A 24,966-nucleotide genomic window follows, 5' to 3' on the forward strand; every position below is an offset into this window, starting at 1 on the left:
AGGCCAGCATTACTCTGATGACAAAGTCAGAACAAAAGCACTACAAAAACAAGCAAACAAAAAATCTACAGGCAGTATCTTTTTGAACATTTATGTAAACATCTTTAAAAAAATACTAGCAAACTGAATTCAGTAGTATATCAAAATGATTATACACCATGACCAAGTGGGATTTATTCCTGGAATTCAAAGGTGGTTCAACATACAAAAATCTATAAATGTAGTACATCACAGTCATCAAAAGAAGGGAAAAAAATATATGATCATCTCAACTAACGCAGAAAAAGCATTTGACAAAATACAACACCTTTCATGTACAACCTTAAAAATGTCAGGAATAAAAAGAAACTCTACCAACCATCAACATAATAAAATCCATATATGAAAAAGCCACAAGAAACACCATATTCAATGGTAAAAGGCTGAATGTTTTTCCTCTAGATCAGGAACAAGGCAACAATACCTACTTTTGCCGCTTCTATTCAGCATGGTACTAGAAGTTCTAGCCAGAGTATTTAGGCAAGGGACAGAAATGAAAGAATCCAAATTGGAAAAAAAAAAAGTAAAATTATCTCTATTTACAAATGATATGATCTTGTATGTAGAAAACCCTGAAGAGTCCATAAAAAATTTTAGATGTAAAAGATGAATTCAATAAAGTAGAAGACTACATAGTCATCACACAAAAACCAATTGCATTTTTACACACTTACAATAAACAATCTGAAATGGAAGATACAAAAACAATTCCATTTACAATAGCATCCAAAAGAATGAAATACTCAAGAATTAACCAACTAAGTAAAACTTGTACAATGAAACTATAAAACATTGCTGAGAGAAAAAACATAAATATGTGTAAATATACCCCATGTTCATGGGATTGGAAGATTTAACATTAAGATGTTAATACTACCCAAAGTGACCTACAAATTCAATGGAATCCATAACAAAATCTCAATGGCATTTTTTTGAATATATAGAAAAACTCATTCTAAAATTCGCCTGGCATCTCAAGTGACTCCAACTAGCTAAAGCAATCTTTGAAAGAAGAATAGAGTTAAGATTCACACTTTCTGATTTTAAAACTTAACAGTGACCAAAACAGTGAAGTACTGGCATAGAGACAGCCATAATAGATCAATGAAATAGAATAGAGAGCCCCCAAATAAATCATCACATACGTTATTAAATGATTTTTGACAAAGGTGCCAAAACCATTCAACAAATGGTGCTGGGAACACTAGATACCCACATGCAAAAGAAGAAAGCAAGACCCTTATTTAAAACCAAATACAAAAATTAACTCAAATGGAATGGAACCAAACATAAAAACTATAAAACTCTCCGGAAAAAAAATACAGGGCAAGAGCTTCATGACATGGGATTTGGCAATGTACTCCTTGAATATGACACCAAAGGCACAGGCAACAGAAGGAAAAATAAAGTAAAAGCACAGCCTACAGAATGGAGGAAATATTTACAAGCTGTATATCTGGTAAGAGATTAATATCCAGAATATATAGAGAACTTTTAAAAATCAACAACAAAACAACCCAATTCAAAAACGGGCAAGAGCACTTAAGTAGACATTTCTCCAAAGTAGATGCAGAAATGGCCAATAAGCACATGAAAAGATGCTCAACATCACCCAGGGAACTGCAAGTCCAAACCACATTGAGATACTGTCTCATATCCAGTAGGAAGACTACTATTAAAAAAGTAAAATAAAATAGCAAGTGTTGGTGAGGATGTGGAGAAACTGAAACCTTTTGTATTGCTGGTGAAATGCAAAACAGCACAGCTATTGTGGAAAACAGCATGGTGGATCTTCAAAAATTTAAGCATAGAATTGCCGTGTGATCCAGCAATTTCACTTATGGGTATACACTCAAATGAATTGCAAGCAAGGTCTCAAAGAGATATTTGTGCATCCATGCTCATGGCAGCATTATTCATAATATTTAAAAACTGGAAGCAACCTAAATGTCCATAGATGAAAAAATGGATAAGCAAAATTTTATACATGCATAAAACAGAAAATCATTCAGCCTTAAAAAAGAAAGAAAATTCTGACATATACTACAACATGAATGAACCTTGAGGACACTATGCAACGTGAAAGAAACCAACCACAGAGAGACAAGCACTCTATAATTCCACTTACTATGCACTTAGAGTTATCAGAATCACAGATATAGAAAGTGTAACGGTGGTTCCTAGAGGTCAGAAGGAGAGGGGAATGGGAATTATTGTTAAATGGGCAGAGAATTCCAGTTTTGCGGGATGAAAAGAGTTACAGAGATGGATGGTGGTGAATGTCGTGTGATGTTATGAGTGTATGTAATACCACCTAAATGTCCACTTAAAAATTGTTAAGTTGATTAATTTCATGTTATGCATATTTTACCACAAAAGTGAAGGAATAAAAAAGGAAATCTATCTGAGTCTGTGGGCAAGAGACTAGATGGACCAGATTAACACCAAAGTACCTTGTAGTTTTAACATACTATAGTGTTATTCTCAGTGTACATGGAAAATAATTTAATTCCTTTCTTCAGGTCTTTCCATGACTTCATCAACACATGGTTCTTTCCACTGCCTATGAACACTGAAGAGAGAAAAAAATGAAACAACTGGGAAACTACATTTGCAAAGCTGATTTATATTGTGCAAGGATGCAAGAAAATTGCAGTATTTTTCAGTTTAATTATGTCTCCTCCTTTGATAAAGAAGCAAGTATCTTCAGTTTGCAACTTAACCTCCTCAGCAATTTTTAATATACTCAACTGGTTACATAATATTGTGTAGTAATAATATTGGTATTTTAATATTATGCAGACACTCTTTATGCAGTAAGATATTTCCATTATGTAAACTGCATTCCCTTCATGATTTTGATGTTTTGTTACTTTCCAATGGTCATACAAGTGTCAAAGATGTCACATGTGCATTGTTCTTTTTTTCTCTATTTTTTTTTAATTTGTTTATTTTGCTCTTCACTGCTGCCTCATAGGCTATTATATCATTTAACATGTCTCAGTTTTTATTAATATTGGTTCTGGTTACTTGCATTAATCTTTCATTTCATATTTATGAAGTTGGTCAATTTAAAGTGCTATTTAATAGAAACAAGGTTTTTTTGGAACTCAAAACAGATAAAAACTTTATCATATGCAAAATTTTAAATGACTGACATAAAGAAAAGCCAGTTGTATAATTTAATCTTGAAAGAAGGTCTAGCTCATTGGTTATAGTAAACTAAATACATTAGTCAGTTCTTTCCAAATGTGGTTAGTCATTTCCAACCTTGAGCATCAGTATACTTAGTAATACTGCCTTGCTACAAAATCTAATCAATATTTTGCATGTTCTTAATTCAGAATTAATAACTAATTGGCCAATATTTTCCACATTTTTGTTCCTAATTTGTGAATACAGTAAAGTAGTAGCAAAATTACAATTGTCTGATGAGCACTGAGTTTTAAAATTAAACCTGAGTAAAGCAGAGTTTTGTTTTATACCATCAGATCACAAGATAGTGAAGATCAAATTGGCCCGTCACGTTGCTTTAAACAAAATTCATGGGAAAAGTTTCCATGGCCATCTCAAATTCCATTCTTAGTGAACCCTACTATGAAAGACCTCAGAAATTCAATCAAGTAAATATTACCTTCAATGGAAATAAATACAAAAGAATGAGAAAATGTTAACTGAAGTTTTGGTGCAGTATCATTTTGCTTTTCTGTGTTTTCCAACTTTTTGTCAAATAAATCTGATTTTTATGTTCTTTTAATTTGACTTTTAAAATAGATCATATCCATAGGTTCAAAAATATAATGAAATATAAAGATAGACACACAATTCTTCACCTAACCCCTTTCCTCTTTAACCACTTTATTAATTACTTGTATTTCTTCATGCAACTATTAACACACATTTTTGTTTCCTTCTTCCTTTTGCAAACTGTACCCTTTTCTGTGTCATGCTTTTATTCTCAAGTTAATGCTACATGCAAGGAGTATATTCATGTCACTATGTAGAGAATTTCTTCACTCTTGCTCAAATTGCAGTCTTTTGTGGATAAACTACTGGGTATGTATTAGGTCACCTGTAGATGGCTACATAGTTACCTATTACAGTCTTTATTCACTGCAACCAATGCTGCAATTAATTATCTCAAAGTAAAAATGATAGGTCAAATGGTAAATTAATATAAAATGTTGACTGAAGAGGACTAAATTAGATATTACTAATAGCTCTCAGTGGTAAATATGCAATATTCTATTTTAACAATGGATTACTTACATAACCAAAAAAATATGAACAAATAACAGAATAAAACAACAGAAATTGAAGTTAATAATTTCATATAATTTAATAAATCTAATTTATAGCTGAATATCTACAACCAATAAACCTCCAAATAAAATCTTATTAAAGTCAAGTGCAAAATTACAGTTGAGAGCATGGAAAACATTACTTTCATTTTCTCTTGTTTCTACAGTAAGAGGGAATAATTAAATAAAAGGCAAAAATTAATATAGAAAATTCTTCAGGTCAAAAAAGAAACAATTTGAAGCTTTTAGACATCTTAAGGGATAATTTTACCATTAAACATGGCCATTTTTATACTTTTTCACAGTACATTTTATAATTAGCAATATTTTATAGCACAGGTCCTCAAAGTGTGTTTCAAGGACATCTGAGGTCCCCAACACCCAGTTACAGGATGTATAAGGCCCTCTCTTTTCCAAACACATACCTATGTGAGGATAGGTTTTCTCCTGGAAAACTAAGTTATTGGATTAAGCTAATGGAGGAAAAATTCAATAATCTTCTTATCTGGAAGATTCCTTTTCACATTGGCAAAAATGTATCACAAGAGATTGAATGCAGCAGCAGACCTGATAATAAGCCTGTCTTCTGTTAACATACACATTAAAGTAACTTGTGAAAATTTTTAAAAAAGGCACTATTCTAGTATTTTTCAAAACGTAGTTATTTTTAATATGCTATTTAGAATAGCATGCTTATTTTGACAGATTAATAAATTAACACTTTAAACTTAAATATGACTATGCTTCAATAAAAAAGTTTAAAGATTTGAAAAAATTAAATTAACCAAATATTAAAAAAAGTCTCAGTTTTCATGTCTAATATGATATATATAAATAGGTATTACCCACATAAACAAAACTTTTGGAGATTTTCATTTTTATAAGTGAAAAGAATTCCTAAGACAAGTTTTCTAATCACCTGGGGAACAAAATGAGGTAGAACACAATTTAGTAACTAAACATTTAGAGAAGTCATATAAAACTGCAAAAAGAAATTTAAATATAAGCCATAGGGTGTGTTTAAGATTATTCTAAATGGATAAAGTTTCAGACCGTATTCCTTGAGAGTTAGTAATGATCACCTTTGGGAAATTCTGGAGAAAAGTATCTGTTGGGAAGTTTGAGTTCAAGGATTTCAGGACTGATCGAGGAAAAAGACACAACAAGGTAGCAACAGTATACGATGGACTTTATGTGGGTCGCACGTGGACAGGTTGCATAAAGGGTAAGCTCTTTACGGCAGGAGACCTTCCGGAGACAGTGTGCTTGGGTGAAGGGTCACCGCCTATACGAGGTGGAGAGCAAGGAGACTCCTAGGAGAGAGGGGAGTTGAGGGGTGGGCTTATTTGTCTACGTGAGTGATGTCACTCAGCAGCACAGCATGGAGTCTTCCAGCTGGAGCACTCCAAAGAGCAGCAGCGACTTGGGATCCTGCCTAGGCCCAGAGTTTGTCTTCTCTATGGCTGGCAGAAAATGGATACAGTTTTGAAAGGTGTGCAAAGCAAGGTGATTCTAAGTGGTTAAAACTATGCTTATTGGGGCTATATTTAAAACAATTGGACTTTAAATATAAAATACACAAATTTCTGAATTTGGTGCTAGTGTGGTTTTTGAGCTGACAGTCCCAGCTTGCTATGAAGATACAACAACATAAGGACCAATATACAGGGCCCTTCTTTGACTCCTTTACCTAATAGGAATGAAGGTACTGTTGGATGTAGGTGGAGATGTCGGAGGAAAAGGGTCTTCTTGGTATTGGAAACTTGTCAGTTTACTATAAAATCAGAGTACACATCAGAATAAATCATCAAATGATCATATAGCTCATAATTTTTGGAAGTTACTATTAAATGTTTTTTTTTTAAGACCAACATAATTGTTTTGTAAGATCAACAGAATCTCCATCTATGATAGCAGAAAGGAAGAAGAGTTGCAGCCTCTTTTATTTTCTCCCCACAAAAGTCTTTTAATTTTGCTCCATCAACTAAGTTAGATATAGTTGCTCTTAAATACACTACTGTCAAAAATCAGTAAGTAGCCTGAGCTTATCCTAAGTGTGAGCTAAATATTCAGAGTCACACTGGAGTGATAGAGGAATGATCAAAATTGAGTTCTGTATTTCTTTTCAGTTAATATCTTTATTAATTCCTTAGAGTTAAAAAAGAGGGAGAAAACCCTGATCATATCCATTTCAACAAGTTTAAAAAGAGTATTACAGAGTTCTAGTTCTGGGCAAATTGGCATAACCACACCGCATCTTGTCTCTGTCACTTAATGCGTTTGGAACACTAAAGCAGAATGCATGGGTAATCTGAAGATTTTGAAATATAAATAGGATCAGGCATATTTCTCTGATCTTACCAAAGTATTCTGAAGATACTTTTACTTCTTGTTGCTTCTTGTTATCAATCATGAACTGCAGATTCCTCTGAGCCTACATTCTGCATGTTTCTGAGACAGCTAAAGTGCTGGCCATGCTTGAGTTTATCGCTTTAGTTCTTTCAAGGTAGCTTTGTAATATCCTGCTGTCAATAATCCAGTGTCGAAACTGGACTACAATTAAATCAATTAATTAATAAAAATAAATGAACCTAATTGCAAAGCAAAATGTGTGGACAAAATAAGCAGAAAGTAAAATTTAGACATAGATATGTATAGAAGTCAGAAATTAGTTTGAATTCAGTAAAGAATAAGAGACTGAAATATTCTGAGGTCAGGATTTAGGTAAAAGCAGGCAACATCATGTAAACAAATCATATTGCTATGATATGTTATTCAAATCCTTAGAATACAGTGTATAATTTTGTTCATGACACTGAAATACATATGCAAGAATTCCATCCAATATATAGAAACAGGTACCCAATTTATCCTTATCACTTGAAACAACTGAAAAATCAGACACATTGTGTAAAAGAACAGTTTTCAAGACATTGTCAATCAGTCAAGAAATCAGTCAACAATGATCCCTGGAATATGAGAGGAAATGAGATGAGTCCTATTACTGCCCCAGCTTACTGTCTGAAGGAAGTGTCTAATCTGTAGTGTAGGGAGGAGGAGCCCAGGTGAATTCTAGAAGTCTCCGTGAACTGCGGACGCAGGGCTGGTAGTCCAGGAAAACAAAGGTGTCTGTTGTTCACAGGGCAGAGTGTCAGACAAGACAGAGGTGGAGAGTGAGGACTTCCTGAGACTTGCAGTGAGTTCCCCTGGGTTCTTCACATGAAACTGATTAGTACAAACATGATACTAAATTGCTGAGGCCAAGGAAAGAACTACTCAAATTAGAAGGAAGAATTTTCAAAGTGCAATTGGAGCAAAGGGCATGCTCTATTCTCATAAGCCATAATAATAATAATTTTAAAACATCATAGTGCATGTCAAATACAGTATTCTGAAAGATTTTATCTCAGAAATGAGGCAAAACAAGCTCTGGAAGATTCTGATCCCACCTAAAAAACTTGAAGGCATGAACTGAAAGGATTAAATTATTTGTAACTAACTTATCCTGAATTCCCAGACAAAGATCTGAAATATTTAAAGGAACACAGAAATATTCAACACACTAAAAGAGGTAAAATTCGTAACATCTGGCATCCAATTTAAAACTATTAACTATGAAAAGAAACAGGAAATATGAGACATGATGAGAAAAATATATAATCAACAAAGACTAACCCAGAAATGACGTAGATGATAGAATTAGACAAAAACATTAAAGCAGTTATTATAAATGCATTCCATATATTCAAGAATCATCATGTTAGAGGCTTAAAAGATATTTTAAAAATAAAATTTCTACACATTAAAGCTATAGTGTCTGAAGTCAAAAGTATATGAAATAGGATGAAGTAGATTAAACATTGCAGATGAAAAGATTAGTGAACTTGAACATATAGCAATAGAGACTATCCAAAAAGTAATACAGGAAGGAAAAAAAAATAAAAGAAAATAAACAGAACATATGACAGCTCTGGGATAAGTTCAAAGGGCCTAAAATATGTGAAACTGGAGTCCCAAAGGAGTGTGAGACATAAAATAATATGTGAAGAACTAATGACCAAAACATTTCTAAGTTTGTCAACAAAATCCAGGCAGAAAAATAATGAAAAAAATCATACCAAAGTATATTATCTCCAAATTGCTTAAAACCAGTGAAAAAGAATCTTCAAGAATCTGGGAAGACTGGGTAGATGACACACTTTACAAACACAGCACAAAATAAGAATGAGAACAGACTTTTCATCTGAAATAACTCAGGCCAAAAATAATGGCTCAGAGTTTTTAAGGTAGTGAAAGGAAAAAAAAAAACAAAAAACCTTGTCCATTTAGAATCCTATAACCAGCAAAATTGTATTTCAAATATGAAGGGGAAATAAAGACCATCTCAGACATTCAGTAGGTGATGTTAATCATCCCTTGCAGACTTGCACTGTAATAACTGTTAAAGGAACTCATTCAGGCATTTGGAAACTGATACCAAATAGAAATCTGAATATACATGAAGACATGAAGAGCCATGGAAATGGTAACCATGTGGATAGAAATAAAAGCCTTTTTTAAAAAAATTAAGTCAAGTTAAGAGCTAATTGACAATTTAAAATGAAAAATAAAAAACAGCAAATGAAGTGTGAAGATACGGTAGGCAGAATAATGCCCTTTCCTCTGCAAAGATGCCAATGCCCATGGCCCAGACATCTCTGAATACATTCAGTTACAAGGCATAAGAGACTTAGCAGACATAACTAAGATCATAGACATTATCCAGGTGAGAAAAATTAACAAGCCTTCAAAACCAGAGAACCCAGGTGGAAAGAAGTCAGGACATGCAACAGAAGGGGAAGTCACAAATATTCCAAGTCTGAGATGGATTTAAGGCACCATTGCTGGTACTGGAAGAAGAAGCCCAGAGGGTGGCCTCTGAGAGTTAAGTACCACCTCCTCCAGGTGACATGCAGCAAGGAAAAAGTACCTTCATTCTATAGAATGAGGATAAATTCTGCCAACAACCTTAATGATAGAAGAGATTCTTCCCCAGAGCCTGCAGCAAGGAGCACAATCCTGCCAACACTTCGATTTTATAAAAATTATAAAATAAATAATAATATTATTATATTTCTATAATACCCTGAACAGATCCCAGTTGACCCTACTTGGATTTCTGAACTACAAAAACTGTGAAGTTATAAATTTGTGTTGTTTAAAGCCACTGAATTTGTGGTTACTTGTTACTCCAGAAATAGAAAACTAATAGAGTTTATAATTTACGTAGATGCAAACTAACTGATGATAATAGCACAAAGGCTGGAGGAAGGTATTGTTATTCAATATGTGTAATAATATATCACTTGAAATATGATTTGAAAATCAACTACTAAAATAACACATAACAATGAACTATGATCAGTGAGCCAAAGTAAAAAAAGATTGGTAAAAAATATTCCAAAATCTAAATAAGTCAAAAATAGAAGAAAAAGGGAACAAAAAAGATAACAAAGAAAACAAATAGAAAGAATTAATTCCAACTAAATCAATAAGATATTTAATGTAACTTTTGTAAACATTCCAATACAAAGGTGGAAACTGTTAGAATTTATATATATAAACAAAATAAAACAAAACAAAGACCCAATGATATACTGTCCTTGAAAAACAATTAGTCAAAAATAAAAGGAAGGAAAAGGTATACCATAAATAAAATAGGGATTAAAAAATAGTAAATAATTATTTTTATATTTTTTAAAAGAGCCAACCAAATCAACAAACCTCTGGACAGAATCACCAAAAAGAAAAGAGAGAGGACCATAAAATGAAACAATATATGAAAGAGAAGATGATACAACCAATATCACAGAAATACAAAAGAAAAATGAAAATACTATGAACAACTACATGCCAACAAACTGGTCAACCTAGAAGAAACGGACAAGTTTCTGTAGAAATATAGTCACCTAAAGCTGAATCAAGAAGAAACAGATAATTTGAACAGACCTATTACTAGAAGTGAAATAGAATCTGTTAAAGAAAAAAAACTCTATAAAGGAAAAATCCAGGATCAGATGGCTTCACTTGGGGATTCTACCAAACATACAAAGAAGAACTTACACTATCCTTCTCAAACTCTTCCAAAAGACTGAGAGGAAGGAACACTCCCAAACTCTTTCTACGAAGCCACTACTACTCTGATACAAAAGCCAGACAAAGACACTGCCTAAAAAGAAAATTAAGGCCAATATCTTTGATGAAAATAGATGCAAAAATAATTTGCAAAAATTAGCAAACTGAATCCAAAAACACATAAAAAAGATCATACACTACAATCAAGTCAGATTCATCTCAGGGTCAGAAGGATGGTTCATCACATGCAAATAAATTGATCTGATAACCACATTAACAAAAGAAAGGACAAAAATCACATGACCAATGCAACAGATGGAGAAAAAGCATTTGATAAAATTCAACATCTATTCATGTTAAAAACTCTTACCACAGTGGGTACAGAGAAAATGTATCTCAACATAATAAAAGCTATATATAACAAACTCACAGCCAACATAATAATGGTGAAAGGTTGAAATCTGGAACAAAACAAGGATGTCCACTCTCACCACTGCTATTCAACATAGTATTAGAAGTCCTACCCACAGCAATCAGACAAGAAAAATAAATAAAAAGGGATCCAAATTGGAAGCGAAGATGTAAAATTGTCACACTATGCAGATGACATCCCTCATGGATGACTGTGAGGGATTCAAGACTTCAGTGGAGGAAGTTAACATCAGATGTAGTGGAAACAGATGTGACTGAATTGCTGCAATCTCATGAAAAATGATGACAAGTTGCTTCTTATGGGTGAGCAAAGAAGGTGGTTTCTTGAGGTGGAATTTACTTCTGTGAGGATGCTGTGAAGGCTGTTGATATGACAACAAAGGATTTAGAATATTACATAAACTTAGCTGATAAAGCAGCTCCAGGGTTTGAGAGGATGGACTTCAATTTCAAAAGAAGTTCTACTGTGGGTAAAATGTTATCAGGCAGCATTGCATGCTGCAGAGAAATTGATTATGAAAGGAAGAGTCAATCGATGCAGAAAACTTCATTGTCTCATTTTAAGAAACTGCCACAACCACTCCAGCCTTCAGCAACTATCTCCCTGATCAGTCAGTAGCCATCAACATCAAGGCAAGACCCTCCACTAGCAAAAAGATTAGGATTAGTACTTTTTCAGATGATGGTTAGCACTTTCCAGCAATAAAGTATTTTTTGATTAAAAAAGAAGCTCGAAAATTTCTCTGGGGATTCTTGGATGTCTGTCAAAGACTTTCGGCAAAGATAAAGGCTTTGGAATTTATGATGGACAAGAAACTCCCCTTAGCAATCAGCCAAGCATTTTCTGCACTGACAGTCTGCACCTAGATTAACCAATGTGTCAAGCTTGCTTTGATTATTTAAGGGCCCTCAGTGACAGCTTCTTTGAGATTCCTCACTCAGATCTTGGTGGTTCAAGCTGAAAACAGCACCCACCTTGTATGTGAATAGGGTCCTTGGAAATCTTTCCTGATGCTTGCCTGCATTCTTTACAACTTGCTGCAACATACATTTTTCCCTTAAAACAAAACATTTACATGAACACACTCTGTGGAATTTGGTGAGTCCTTTTCAACATCTGAACTTGAGAAAACTTTATAGAGACGAAACTAGTGCTATGAAATATCATGGGGGGAACTCATGTAATAAGGCAGATGAAATAGAGAAGCTTGAAAGAAATGATGCTTGAACTGATAAGTCTTATAGGCAATTGGAAATCAGCCTGGTTAACAGAGAGAGAGAGCATAGTTTAGACAGAAAGTGTGCACTCTTTCATTCTGGTAAAACTAAGTGTATCTGCATAAAGGAGAAAACCATATTGTATTTAAAAATGTAATATACTAGATTTATTTAGAACTGGATGATTACTTGTACCTAACTTAGAATGAATTCTCTGTGTCTCTTAACTCTTTTCACTATTAAAAATTCACATGATCTGAATATCGACACTTTTATTCAAAGCCGTGGGATATGATGCAAATAAACAATAAAGACAAGAGATACTGATCATAAGAAACTTGCAATGTGACTAAAATACTGATAACTGCTTCCTAAGTTATCCTTTTGGGCAGCCCGTTTTCAAGAACAAAACTCATGAATGTCTCTCTAAAGTAAATTAGACATTAATGGTGCTGAAAGTCATTCATTTCCACAATGTGAGGTGGCAGCTTGATGACTTTTCCTTACTGATTGATTCTATGGAATGTTAAAATTTTGCATTATTGCTGTATTTGTGGCCTCATACAGATTTACTGAAGTTTTGTTGTTGTTGTTATTCATGTAGTGTTGTTATTGTTTTTGCAAATGATAGGATTTGCTTCTGTATTTAACGACCAAATATTAGAGAAAAAATACATTCCTGGGTTACCAAGAGGTGCCATCCAGGGGACAGGTGAGTTCAGAGTATGGTTCTGATTCAAACAATGAGAAAATTCTGCTTTCCCTTTTAATCGGGAATTGAAAGTAATACATTGTAAAATAAACACATACTTATCCATGGTCTTTCAAATATGACATTATTCCACTTTAAATGCACTCAGGAAATTCTGGGCAGAAGAGAAATACAGACTGAAGAAAAGGCAAGAAACTATATAAACTTCTCACACCAATTAATGACGTTGAGGAGAAAGATAAGGATGTGCCCAGATCTTTGTAGGTAGGTGTTCTGTCTACTATCTCTCTGTCTATCTAATTTTCTATTATCTGAAAATTTCAAAATAATGTTTGGATAAGTATTAAGTATAATCATGCCTTGTAGTTATAGACTGCTAATCTTTGAGATTTAATGGGATCATTAGGAAGAAAAGTATTTAGTAAATTTAGAAAATATTCCTATTTTGACAAGTGCTTACTTACTGACCATTTGGTGAATTATGTATTGTATAATATACAATATATAAATGTATAATATATAAATTACAAATTCTCTCATAATCCACAGTCATTAAACTGACTTAAATATCTCTCTGCATGATTGAGTCAATTGTATTATTGACATACAAAAGGGTAGTTCACTATCTTTAATGTTTTTATATATGTCTTGCATTACATAACCTTGCATAAAATTTAAAGAGAAAAATTCTTACTTTCCACTTTTTATAGAAAGAAAAGTATTTTTTCCTAATTTTCTTAACTTTAAGAAATGGCTAGAAACAGGCAGGAATACAAAGTCACTGCCTGAGGGTCGCTGCAGTAACAAAATGCACAAAATGCATTCAGATACCTACTTGTACGAATATGTCTGGCCATGGTCATCACTGGTGCTTTTAATGTTCGGAGGAAGACTAAAGATACAATTGCTTTAAAATTACACTACTAAGTGTTTTTCATCCACTCTCAATTGTTCCTGCATCCATTATCCCAAGTTTCAACCAGCAGTTAGTGGATCATTCTTTACAAATTTACAAAAGTTTCAGAAAATAGTGATTGTTATACCTTAGAAGAACATCTTATAAAAATAATCCTCTATTGGCTATATTTTAAATTTAAAAGTTATTCCCAGATCTTTCACCATTTCTGAGTAGTTTTGAGAACATTTTATTTAACTAAGGGCTAGGAATCTGAGGGGTTAAAGCAAGAGAAATAATTTTGATCCTCTTTTACAGAATGTACCTATGATTTGTGTATAAGAGAGTCCATGCGTGTGTGTGTAGTATAATTATATAGTAAAAGGAGTTCAGAAGTTTATAGATAAGATGTCCTACAAATTCAGCAAATAGATAATAAAAATGTAATAAGGGATAATAATAAAAGGAGGACAGCCACTGGTAGGTTAATGAAAAGTTTCAGCCATTTAGAAAGCCTATCGGAAGAGTCAGTAAAGAGCAGGTGTAAACACATATAAATATGTGGGAAAATATTGGAGATATACCAAGAGTACCTCAATGTTTGGTAGATGAGGGAAACCAGGTGACTGGAAATAGAATATTCAAGTCATGTGGCAAGATTTCTCTCAAATTATCGACTGGACCTATCTGTGAACTTACTCACATCCTCACCCATTTTTGACTAATTTCCTCCAGATTCAGCATAAAATACATCCTCTTTACGTTCAAGGTAAATCTTCCTTACACATGTGTCATATTCCTGGTAGTACACAGGAAACTAGCAAGGACATCTTTCAACTAATCATTGAAAAAACAGAGTATGTAGTGGAAGAAAGGGAATGTGAAGGGAAAGCTGCAAAGAGTAAACAGTGGAAAAAAGAGAAGAGCTCCCTCCAGAGCCAGGATTTGGCAAAAAAGTGAATGTGAAGGAAGAGTTGACTGGAAGTGTTTGGTTGGGACTTCAGTATACTTTGAGGTGGAAGGAGATGAAGCAGGTCCATGATGAAGTCCACATCAGGAGGAATAAAAATTAGTAACAATTGAGAGAGCTGCATGATAACTTGGAGGGGGAAGCACATGATAAGTCAAATTTTGTAATTAAAAAGATAGATCATGTGGATAAAGGTAGTGCTTTTATTTTATTGAAAAAATTTTGCAGCCTCAAAGTTTTCATTGAAACAGCTCCAAGAGGTTTTATAAGGGAGACATAATAAAGGATACTTTTAGAGAGAGTTCAAGATTAAAAGGAGCCGTAAGCAGGGCAACAGTCAATAAGACTGGAGCAGAATGATTTTTCTGACCTAAGTAAAGGCAAAATGTGAGAGAAAAGCACAGTTATCTGGTGGCATTAGTCAATGCATTCCCTTGGCAGGGTCCAACCGCATCATCCAGAAAGGGAATAAATTGATGGTTGATTTTGTCAACACTGTTACTTTGAAGAGAAATGGCCAGGAATTTTAAGGTATGAGAGTTTGTGACCATAATGGGGAAATGTGACTAATTAGAAGAACTGGAGATAAGGCAGTGTTCAAGTAAAGGTCAGATCAGGATCTGTTGTCAGTTCTGTTAGAGGAAGAGTGGGGTGTGGAAGGAGGATGATTTGCTTTGGGAACAGTCGATGTGATGTAGACAGAAGGGGACATTTCATACACGACTGTACCGGTGTCACAAAGGAACACACTCCAGTGTTTATCTCCGCATGAACCCTGACATAATAAGCCTAGACGTATGGAATTAAATAGTCCAGTTTGAATGACAGACTTGAAGATCCAAACTTTGTTAATGAAAACACTCATATCCAAATAATCCCTCCTTTAAAATAAACGTAATCATATGTAAACATCCACAGATCATCTAGGATGGAAATTGACTCAAATAAGTTATAAATGTGTTACAATAGAAATTACAATAGCAGAACAGATTAAAAGGCTTAACATCATGCTACGTCTGCCAGAAGATATTTCCTTTTTAAGATTAGACTCAAGTTAATGTTTTACTCTAAAAATATGTGCATAAATTTATGTATACATACATATATAACATAATAATAGTGCATATTTATACTTCTTCCTATAAATTTAGCCCTTTTCAAAAAACTTTACATGTAACTAATATAACTCCCATTTTTACAAGAGCACACTGAGCACAAGTTCTTGCCCATGCCAAAATACACTTACATTTCCTACCTTAAACTTATTTTAAAACGAAAAATAAAAGTGCATGTATATAGTTTTACTACTAATAGTTCCATATAGTTAAAGCATAGGTTACCCATATCAGAATGGTTGGGGAAGGGGGCTGGTGATCATTAAAGGCTTCCTATGCCACAAAAAATGCTTTTATTTTTGTCTTGAAGGTAATGGGAAACACTGACAATTTTAAGGGTTGAAAGGTTTGATGGATAGAAAGTTGGAATTGAAAGATTGACAGTAAAGGAAAACAACTTGCAGCCTTTCAAGAAAAATACAAAAAAAAAAACCAAAAAAAAAAACAAACCTGAAAGGGCAGCACTCTTATGGAAAGCATGACAGGGAAAGTAGAACATATTTGATAGACATTTAAAGAAATAAAATGGGCATCTTGGTCACATATTAGATTACCAAAGTGGAGATAACCAGGATAACATTCATGTATCTTCTGACCTCACAGAATGTCACGTTAACACAGGCAGGAAATATAGTAGGAGAAGCCAAGCGTGGAGGAAGAGATGCCATTGTGAAGCCATCAACTTAGTTATTCATGTCCACTAATATATGAAAGGGTAAGCTAATGTATTCTATATTAAATTTGAGAACCCTGCGAATACTATTTGATAGATAGTTTTATGCAACAAGTAATCATGTAATTTAAAAGTAAAATCTAGTATCAAACTTCACCATATTTCATTTGGCATATTTTCAACAACCACAGAGTCAACAAAAGGCAACAACTACAAAGCCATCAAAAAGCAACTCCCTTATAGACTCCTTGTAAAAGAGATTTACAATGTTAAATAAGTCATGGATTCTGACCTTGAGACTGCAGTACAATGTAATAGATGCCATCGTAGAGGTAAGGAGATTTCCTCCTGATATAGAAGAAGTTTCATTAGGGAAGTCGTGAATGCAGAGTTTCCACGGTTGCCCTTCTAATAAACATATTGCTCAAATGTGACCATAAAATATGTACAAATTGTTATCGACTTACCATTAACAATAACAATGATATCACGGAAGTCAATTTCTCCCCTGGCTTCCACTCTTCCTTCACACCTATATATACCTTCATCACTTTTATTGATGTTGAGAATCTGCAGATTATTGTTAGCTAACATGGCGAACCGATCTGGAAAGGAAGCAAAGGGGAGGAAATGATATCAGTAATTGAAGGCCGAGTCCAGTGTGCTCTAAATTGCTAAGAGTTAAAATATAGCACTTGTCTGACACTATCATACTTTTCATCAACAAACAAATTCAAATTTGAAAGTAAAATGTAATTTCATGACTTCAGTTTTTCCACTCCACACTGCCTTGTTGCACCTTTTTTCTAAAATACATTTAAGACTTTATTTCCACATAAAGTGGTTAGGCTATTATTTTCCCCCTGGTACTTTGAATGCAGACATGGTACACAAAAGAACAAAGCCGAGAGATTAGATATTGCAGACACGAAGACATTTTGACTGCAAATATGTAGCAACTTGCGTACAGAAAAGGGTTAGAAAATTGATTGAATATCCTTCCTCACACAATAATTAAACTAATAACTGCACATACCCTGAGGAGGCAGCTAAATGATATAATATTCAAGTCATGCTGAGGACATATAAAATGGTCATATCTCAAATTTATTTGAAGGATTTTTTTCTAAATGCAAGATAATCCATTTTAGGAATGAATAGATTAGACTTCATTAACTTTGTTTCAAGATTCCACTTTATGTGTGAGTGTATGCACATGCATATATACAAAAATAAGCTGTTACAGGGCATGCACTAGCTGATGGCCTAAATATTCTGGCTACCCGAAGAAGCATTTCAGCCTGACAACATTTTCCATAATGCCTGGCCTTAGTTTTTAATCATCACATTTTTGTTGCAGTGTTCTTACCAAGTAAAGAATGTCTTCCCATCTAGTCCTATTTTGAAATGTGTTGTAAATACAATGTTCTAAATTTCATTAATTAATTCATCCACAGATATCACTGAACATCATCTGTTTGCTAGGTACTATATTTGTATATACTGGTGAATAAGAGAAACAAATCCTTGACCCCCTTGGGCCTTTCGGTAAAGTAGAAATGTCAGTATTTTAAGGTACACACCTCTGGGATATCTACTGTTAGAGGCTGCTTTTTGGAACTGTTCAAATAAATATTTACTATTCTTCCCCTATCTACTGGCTTAATAGAGAGGTTAGGGCAAACACAGAAGCCACATGAGAAAATGGATCACTGAATGGATGCAAGGAGTAGAATCCTGCCTCTTCCCCTGCTGCCAACTGGACTTGAGAAATTAACTGCTATGACATTAAGTCATTCAGATTTGGGGGGTTCATTTTTCATGGCAATTTCTTAAATCAAATGAGAAGTTTGGGCTAGAAATACAAACAAGGGCATTACTGATAATAATAGCTCTTTAAAACAGAGAAGTATGTGGTTACTTGTCTGAGAGATCGTTAATAAAGAATGGAAAAGTGTAGATTCTGAAGCTGCTGCAGAGAGAAAATACTGACTATAAAGCTACAAACACCTAATTATCAGCCCACGGGATACAAACTTTTCCAAAAGACTTATTCCATCTTTTGGTTGACTCTAAGAAGAGATACAAAAATGTTTATGAAGATGTTTTCCCCTGGTAAATTTTATCAGCAAGGGAGAGACTGGAGAGAAAGAAAGTCAATGATCAAAAAATTTTGAAGTGTAATTCACAATAAATCCTACAGTAATTCAGAACTCCTAAAAATTCACAGTGTTTCAAAGTAAATTAAAAGAACTCTAAGTGTGCTGCTAAAAATTAGAATGAGAAGCAATTACAGTTGACCCTTAAGCAACCTGGGTTTGAAATGTGCAGGTCCACGTATGTGCAAATTGTCTTTCAGTAGTAAACACAGTGCTACACAATCTGCAGTTGGTTGAATCCAAGGATGCAGAGCAGCAGATCTGGAGGAACTGCAGAAAAGGAAGGCCAACTATAAGCTATACTTGAATTTTCAACTATGTGTAGAGTTGGTATCCCTAACCCGTGTGTTGTTCAAGGGTCAACTGTATAAATCAAAAGTTAAAGTTTAGAGATGGATGTACCAAATCATACCTAAGACATTGTAATATTAAATTTTCTGATTTACTAAAATATGTATCATCCTATAACTGTAATGTTCTTTAATGGCTACAGTTTAATTAATAAAAAGAGTAAGGGGTAAATCAACTATACTTCAATTAAAAAAAAGATTAAAGGGAAGCATTATTATAATCAGGAAGGCAATGTCCTATATAAAAAAGAGAAAAAAATAAGAATCTGCAAAATACATATTTTTAATGAAAATAAATGTTCCCTCTGATGGCAAAATTTCAGTTTCAAACAGCAAATTTAATACATCACTTCTATGGCTAGAGAAGGAAACTAAAGCCACTACATATAAATATATGCCATTATATATGTTAAAGTATATAAAAATTTTCCATACAGAAAACAAATACAAGGAAATTGCATATCAAATTCTAAATATATATGTAAAGTCCATGGAATGATGTTAGCAAACTATCAAACCAAAAAACATCTTTACTTTGTGTTTACCAAGGACCTTTGAAGAAAGCACTGCTTCAAACAATCACACGTAACTATGGGTATCAGGACAATTTAACCATTAGAGACTATTTCTCTCAGTTTTACAAACACTGAGATATTCATCATTGCAGTAAGAAAAATAAATGAAATCAGATGATACCCAATAAGGTGTCTGTTTTATGATTCTTTAGGTGGGTTATTTTCTAAGTTCCCTTTTCTTCCTGTTCCATAGCCATTATTGAATGGTTTGCCTCGTCTACTCTTATGGGTTCAATTACCAACTATATTTTGATGACTCATTTTTTCTTCAGACCAGATGATTCCTGTGAATTCCAGAACAGTGCGAGTCTACCAGATGTACATACCTGGAAGTGTTGTAAATATTTCGATCTCAGCATATGTAAAATTAGGTCACTATCTCTGCCTGAAATTTCTCAGAGAAATTAGATCATGTCACTGCCTTGATTAAAACTCTTTAGTGATGTCCCTTTTGTATAGATTCTAAACTCAACAGAGACATCAAGGCCATGTTGACTTGACCCAAACTTCTTTTCCAGATTCCTTTCTTGTTAGCACTTTACTTACAAATCCTAGTTATATTTATCTGTTATTATAAGTGTTCTAGTTGTACTTATTCATAAATTCTGGTTATCATCAGCTTACTTCAGTTTCTGGAATGTGCCACTCATGCTTTCACCTGTAGGCCACTGCATATGTTGTTCTTGCCTCCTAAAAAGTCTGCACCACTCTACTTGGCTAATTCCTTTTCTTACTTAAAGGCATTTTTGTGTCTCAGCAGGCATCTTGAACACGTTCCTCTGCCCCAACTAGTTCCCTGTTCTTTCTTTATCATCCTCTATCACTGCACTTTCCTTATCATAGACCTCAACATACCTTGTTTTCACTGATTTATCTACTGATCTCTTCCACTAGATTATTAGTATTTTTAAAATAGTGGTGTGAAGGAAAAGCTGGGCTGGGCTAACAAGATAACTTATAAATCTAAGTGTAATAAGTGACAGTTTACTGATCTAAGTTCTGCTGGGCTAACTCATAAATCTGAAGTTTAGTGTCAGTTTACTGGGCTAACAAGCTAACTCGTAAATCCAAGCTCAACAAGTGTCAGTAACGTGATCTGTTCCTAACAGATAAGCTCCAGTGTACCGATTCCTTGGTTTTGCTGTTCGAGCCTTATTGGCTAATAGCCCCAAGCTTGTAATTAACCCTATAAAACCCCATGCACACATCTTGGAGGTGCTCAGAGCTTCGGAGCAAAAGCCCCTCTGAGCCCGCCGGCGTAATACATCTGAGTACTCCGACCCTCCGAGTGGTGCTTTTTCCTTGGCTGGCCTGTCATTTCTGTAACAGTGGATTGTTTATCATCTTAAACCATGAATCATCACTGTCTAGCACACCAGATGGCATATACTAGGTGTTCAGTAACTGTTGAATGAATTTTTATACAGGAAGTCGATTAAATAAAAATGTTATTGAACAAGATGATTTTATCCATAGTTTTTGAGGCAAAAAGGGTATTTCATTAGACAATGTTCAAAATATTTAGGAAGTTGTGGGAGCCCATGATTGGGTTAACAAATTGTAACAGATCCCAGCCGCTTATCTCCTTAAAGAAGATGTGCTTAGTAACTGCCTTGAGGTTTTAGCAATGACCCAGGCCCCTGGCTATAAACGCTGAGCGTGCCTGCTGTTAGTCTTCTATCCCCAAACAGCCTTCGGCTGGAATGGTAAATAATTTATAAAAAGCTGCAGACTCAGAGGTGAGAAGGCTGGTTAGCCAATGACAGGTAAGATCCCCGGAGGGGGGCAACCTAAGACAGGCACAGCTGCCTGAGTCCAAGTTGTCAAGCAGCTGATTCCCATATGTTCTGCCCTGATAAGGCTCAACAGGAACATGATTCACCAAAAAGGGTCAGAACCGAACACCAACAATAAACAAAGCCTTTGTACTCATTGTGATCCCACCCTGTCCTTCCCTAAATTCCTGCATTCCTCCTTTGACTGTACTCAATAAATATGGGAGATTTGAGAGGCTTGTGGAGTTGGCTCCCGACTCCCTCTCGCTCTCTTGACTTTTCCTCAGAGTCTTGAGTAATTCATTCCATCTCGGTGGGACTTCTGCTGGCCAGAACCCACAACTGGTGACGAACCCACAGGAAGTTTTAGAGCTAACATTCAAACTGGCTGAGGTTGAATGGGCATCTGCAATGGCATGTCCCTCCACCAGGGTGACACTGAAAGTCAGGATAATCAGCCTTTATAAAAAATATCGTCTGCACTTCCTGAACACGTGGGTTCTTTAGCATATGGATGGCCTTTCAACAAACAGCATGGAAAACCTCCACTTCGAGTAGTCTGTGAGAATAGTAATTCTGAATATTTGTCATACAGTGGCTACCAAAAAAGCATGGCTAATAAGATGGACATTTCCAAACTGTCATTGTTTCACATGGAGCCTCTAAACTTCACTCCTGTGCTACGTTAAGGCTTCAGAAAGCTATCTGGACATACTACATTATTCTAAATTCCCATAAACATTCCTTTCATGGTTATAAACCTAACCTTTTTTCATTCATTTTAATAAAAGGATCATTCATATAAGGTATAATCAGCTGAAGAATATTACTTCTTATAACTCCATTATGAATGTACAAATTGTTCAGTAATGAATATGTGGCAAGTTTTTCAAATATTAAAAGGTAAGAAAAGTTGGTCCTTCACATTCACCTACATCCTTTGTATCCCCAAATAAAATCACATTTTACATCCTTTTTTAATAATTCTATTTTGCTTGCCACACAACTCAGTGTTAATTTTCTACGTTTAACTGATTCCCAAGAATTAAAAGTTCAATGAGAAAAATAAATGTTATTTATTGAGAATCTGATATATGGCCCAAAATTTCATTCATTTACTTAACACGTATTATATGCCTGTCTTATTTAAGATTCAAACCACTGTTTAAAATGCATATGACATATTGTTTACAGATGAAGAATCTGAATTAGGTGCAGAGCAATTAGAAAAGTTGTTCAAGCTTCAGGGCCAAGGAAAGGAGTAGAGCCGTTAACAGAATTCCAGCTTCACATCATTCCATCCTGGGATACCGGGGAAACAATGCGTAAACTGAAAGCATGGAAGCATCACTCCTCCAACAACACTGCCCTTGACCATCAGTCTTTGCTTTTGAGGCTTTTGTTCTGTGTGTCTTTTTGAAATACAACTCATTTCAAAACCTTTTGTAATTAAGGTTTACAATAAATCAGATGTGCACTTGAAGCCTAAGATGAGGTAATCTAAAAATGTTTAGACATTGTTATTTAACTGCTATAAGAGTTGCCTCTTGTTTGTTATTGAGAGGAATAAAGTTGAAAATATACTGTACAATTTACCCATGCAATTTATTTGTAAAATCTAAAGCAGTTATCTGAAAATAAAGTAAGAGGAAATAAAGTATTATGTCTCATTAACTTATTATGATAGAAAAAGTTTTAGTCAGTAACGGATAAGCAGTGAAAAATGTCAAGTTCAGGAAAATTCTCTCAAAATTTAAAAAAAAACTATTAAACATAATCATGATACATTTTCTGCATATATTCAAAAATAGAAATTATCTGCTTTTTCTCCTTTATGTTGTAGAAGTTTCATCACTGAGAAGCACAAAACAAAATCATCCAAGACGGAAAGTAGTTTAAAAGATTCAATTATTTTGTACCTCTCTGCAATGCAGGTGCAATGAAAAATATTCTAAACTGAAAATGCTCCCAATTCACAATGCTAAAGGAGCATAATGTAAGCAAATTATGCATTCTATTTCAGATGTGATACTATTCTGGAATTTCAGATCAGTCTAAATCAAAATCATAAAGACAACTGGAATGAATGTACTTTTTTGTCTATTATCCACATGCATCTCACCATAATATTTAGAACATGTAGTTGTCTCTGAAATAGCAGTGCCAGAGTAAAACGCAGGATTTGCATAGATATTATTTTAAGTTTACATCTAGTCAGCCTGTGGGATCATGTTTTAATTATAATATGCAGAAGTTCAATGTATCAGGATTCATTTCTTATTTATTTAGCATCCTTGTCCTGTTTGTATATAATTTTTTCTCGACTAGAGGATGGGTCAGCAAACTCTGTAAATCTTCAGACAATAACTGTGTAGGCTTCACAGGCCAAACCATCTGTGTCACAGCTGCTCAATTTTGATCCCAAACCAGCTGCAGACAGTATGTAACTATTGTGTTTGGCTGTATTCTCAGAGCACCTTACACAAACAGCAGAAGGGCTGGATTTAGCCTGAAGTCCATAGTGTGTCAACGCCCAGTTCAGAGCTTTGAGGTTCTCAAAACAGTTGACGCTTAGGGTCAAAAAATCCAATTGCTATATCTGTTCAGGTAGATTCAGTCTTTTTTAAAAAGTGCAATATTGTTAGAACATATAACGTAGGGAGTTACCAAAATACTAACTGTCGGAAATAGCGGTGACTTCCTCATTATGATATAACCAGCTGACAACAGGTGCAGGTGAACTGCTAACTCGGCAAACCACTTCTGCATTCTCTCCTTGTTTGAACTCTTGAGGAGATACCACTTCTCTGAAAGTGAGTTTTTCTGCATCAAGAAAGTAAAACAAACCATAAAAGTGTTATTGCTTATTTTTCCCAATAACATATTTCAGAATCTGTGTTTATTGATGCTGTAATAAAATGAGGTAAATTTAGATCCTTTAAAACCTTAAACCAGCTCATCTAATTCTCCTACCTGATAAATTCCCATCTCACTGAGAATAAAATTCAAAGCTCTTACAATGCCACACTAGGTTCTATAGGAACTGGCGTCTGCCCCACAACTCTGATCCCAATTTTTCCTCTCTCCTCCTAGTTTCTACTCCAGGCAGTTCCTTGAGCACTCCAGATTTGCTGTCATTCTAGGGCATTTGCACTTTCTTAAATCCCCTCAAATTTCTGCCCAACGTCCACATGCAAAATAGCCATCTCCCCGTATCTCTAAACCACTTAATTTTTTTTCTGTTGAATTCTATATAATATATCTCTAGCACTTATGCATTTGTTTCAGCTTACCTTTTGTTTGCCTGTCTCTACCCATTGAAATTGTTAGCATCAAGTGGCCAGTGATTTCTGTTTTAGTCACTACTGAGTCTCTGGAAATTAGAACATTGTCTGCTAGGTAGTAGAAATGCAATAAGTGTATTGAAAGAATGCATGAATGTGGATATTTATGCGTGATGAGAAATTTTTACTCATTGTCCTTGCTAAGAAAATACAAAATTCTTTTGCTTCACAAAACACCAGGAATCTTCCTTGGTATCATTTCAAATGAAACATCTTTCCAGATACTATGTCTATGAAATGACCATTTCAATTTAATATTTTGCTATTTATGAAATTGGTACAGTAGATGGTCAA

General features: G+C 34.4%; 1 protein-coding gene across 1 annotated transcript in view; it reads right to left on the reverse strand.

Annotated features, from left to right (window-relative positions):
* NCAM2 (neural cell adhesion molecule 2) overlaps window positions 1-24,966 on the reverse strand; it is a 433,297-nt gene that overhangs the window by 158,329 nt on the left and 250,002 nt on the right. Inside the window, 2 exon segments of the mRNA XM_006192306.2 lie at window positions 16,937-17,074; window positions 24,008-24,151. Coding sequence (XP_006192368.1) covers window positions 16,937-17,074; window positions 24,008-24,151 — 282 coding nt within the window.

Source organism: Camelus ferus, chromosome 1 (genome assembly GCF_009834535.1).
Source record: "Camelus ferus isolate YT-003-E chromosome 1, BCGSAC_Cfer_1.0, whole genome shotgun sequence".
NCBI classification, from domain to species: Eukaryota; Metazoa; Chordata; class Mammalia; order Artiodactyla; family Camelidae; genus Camelus; species Camelus ferus.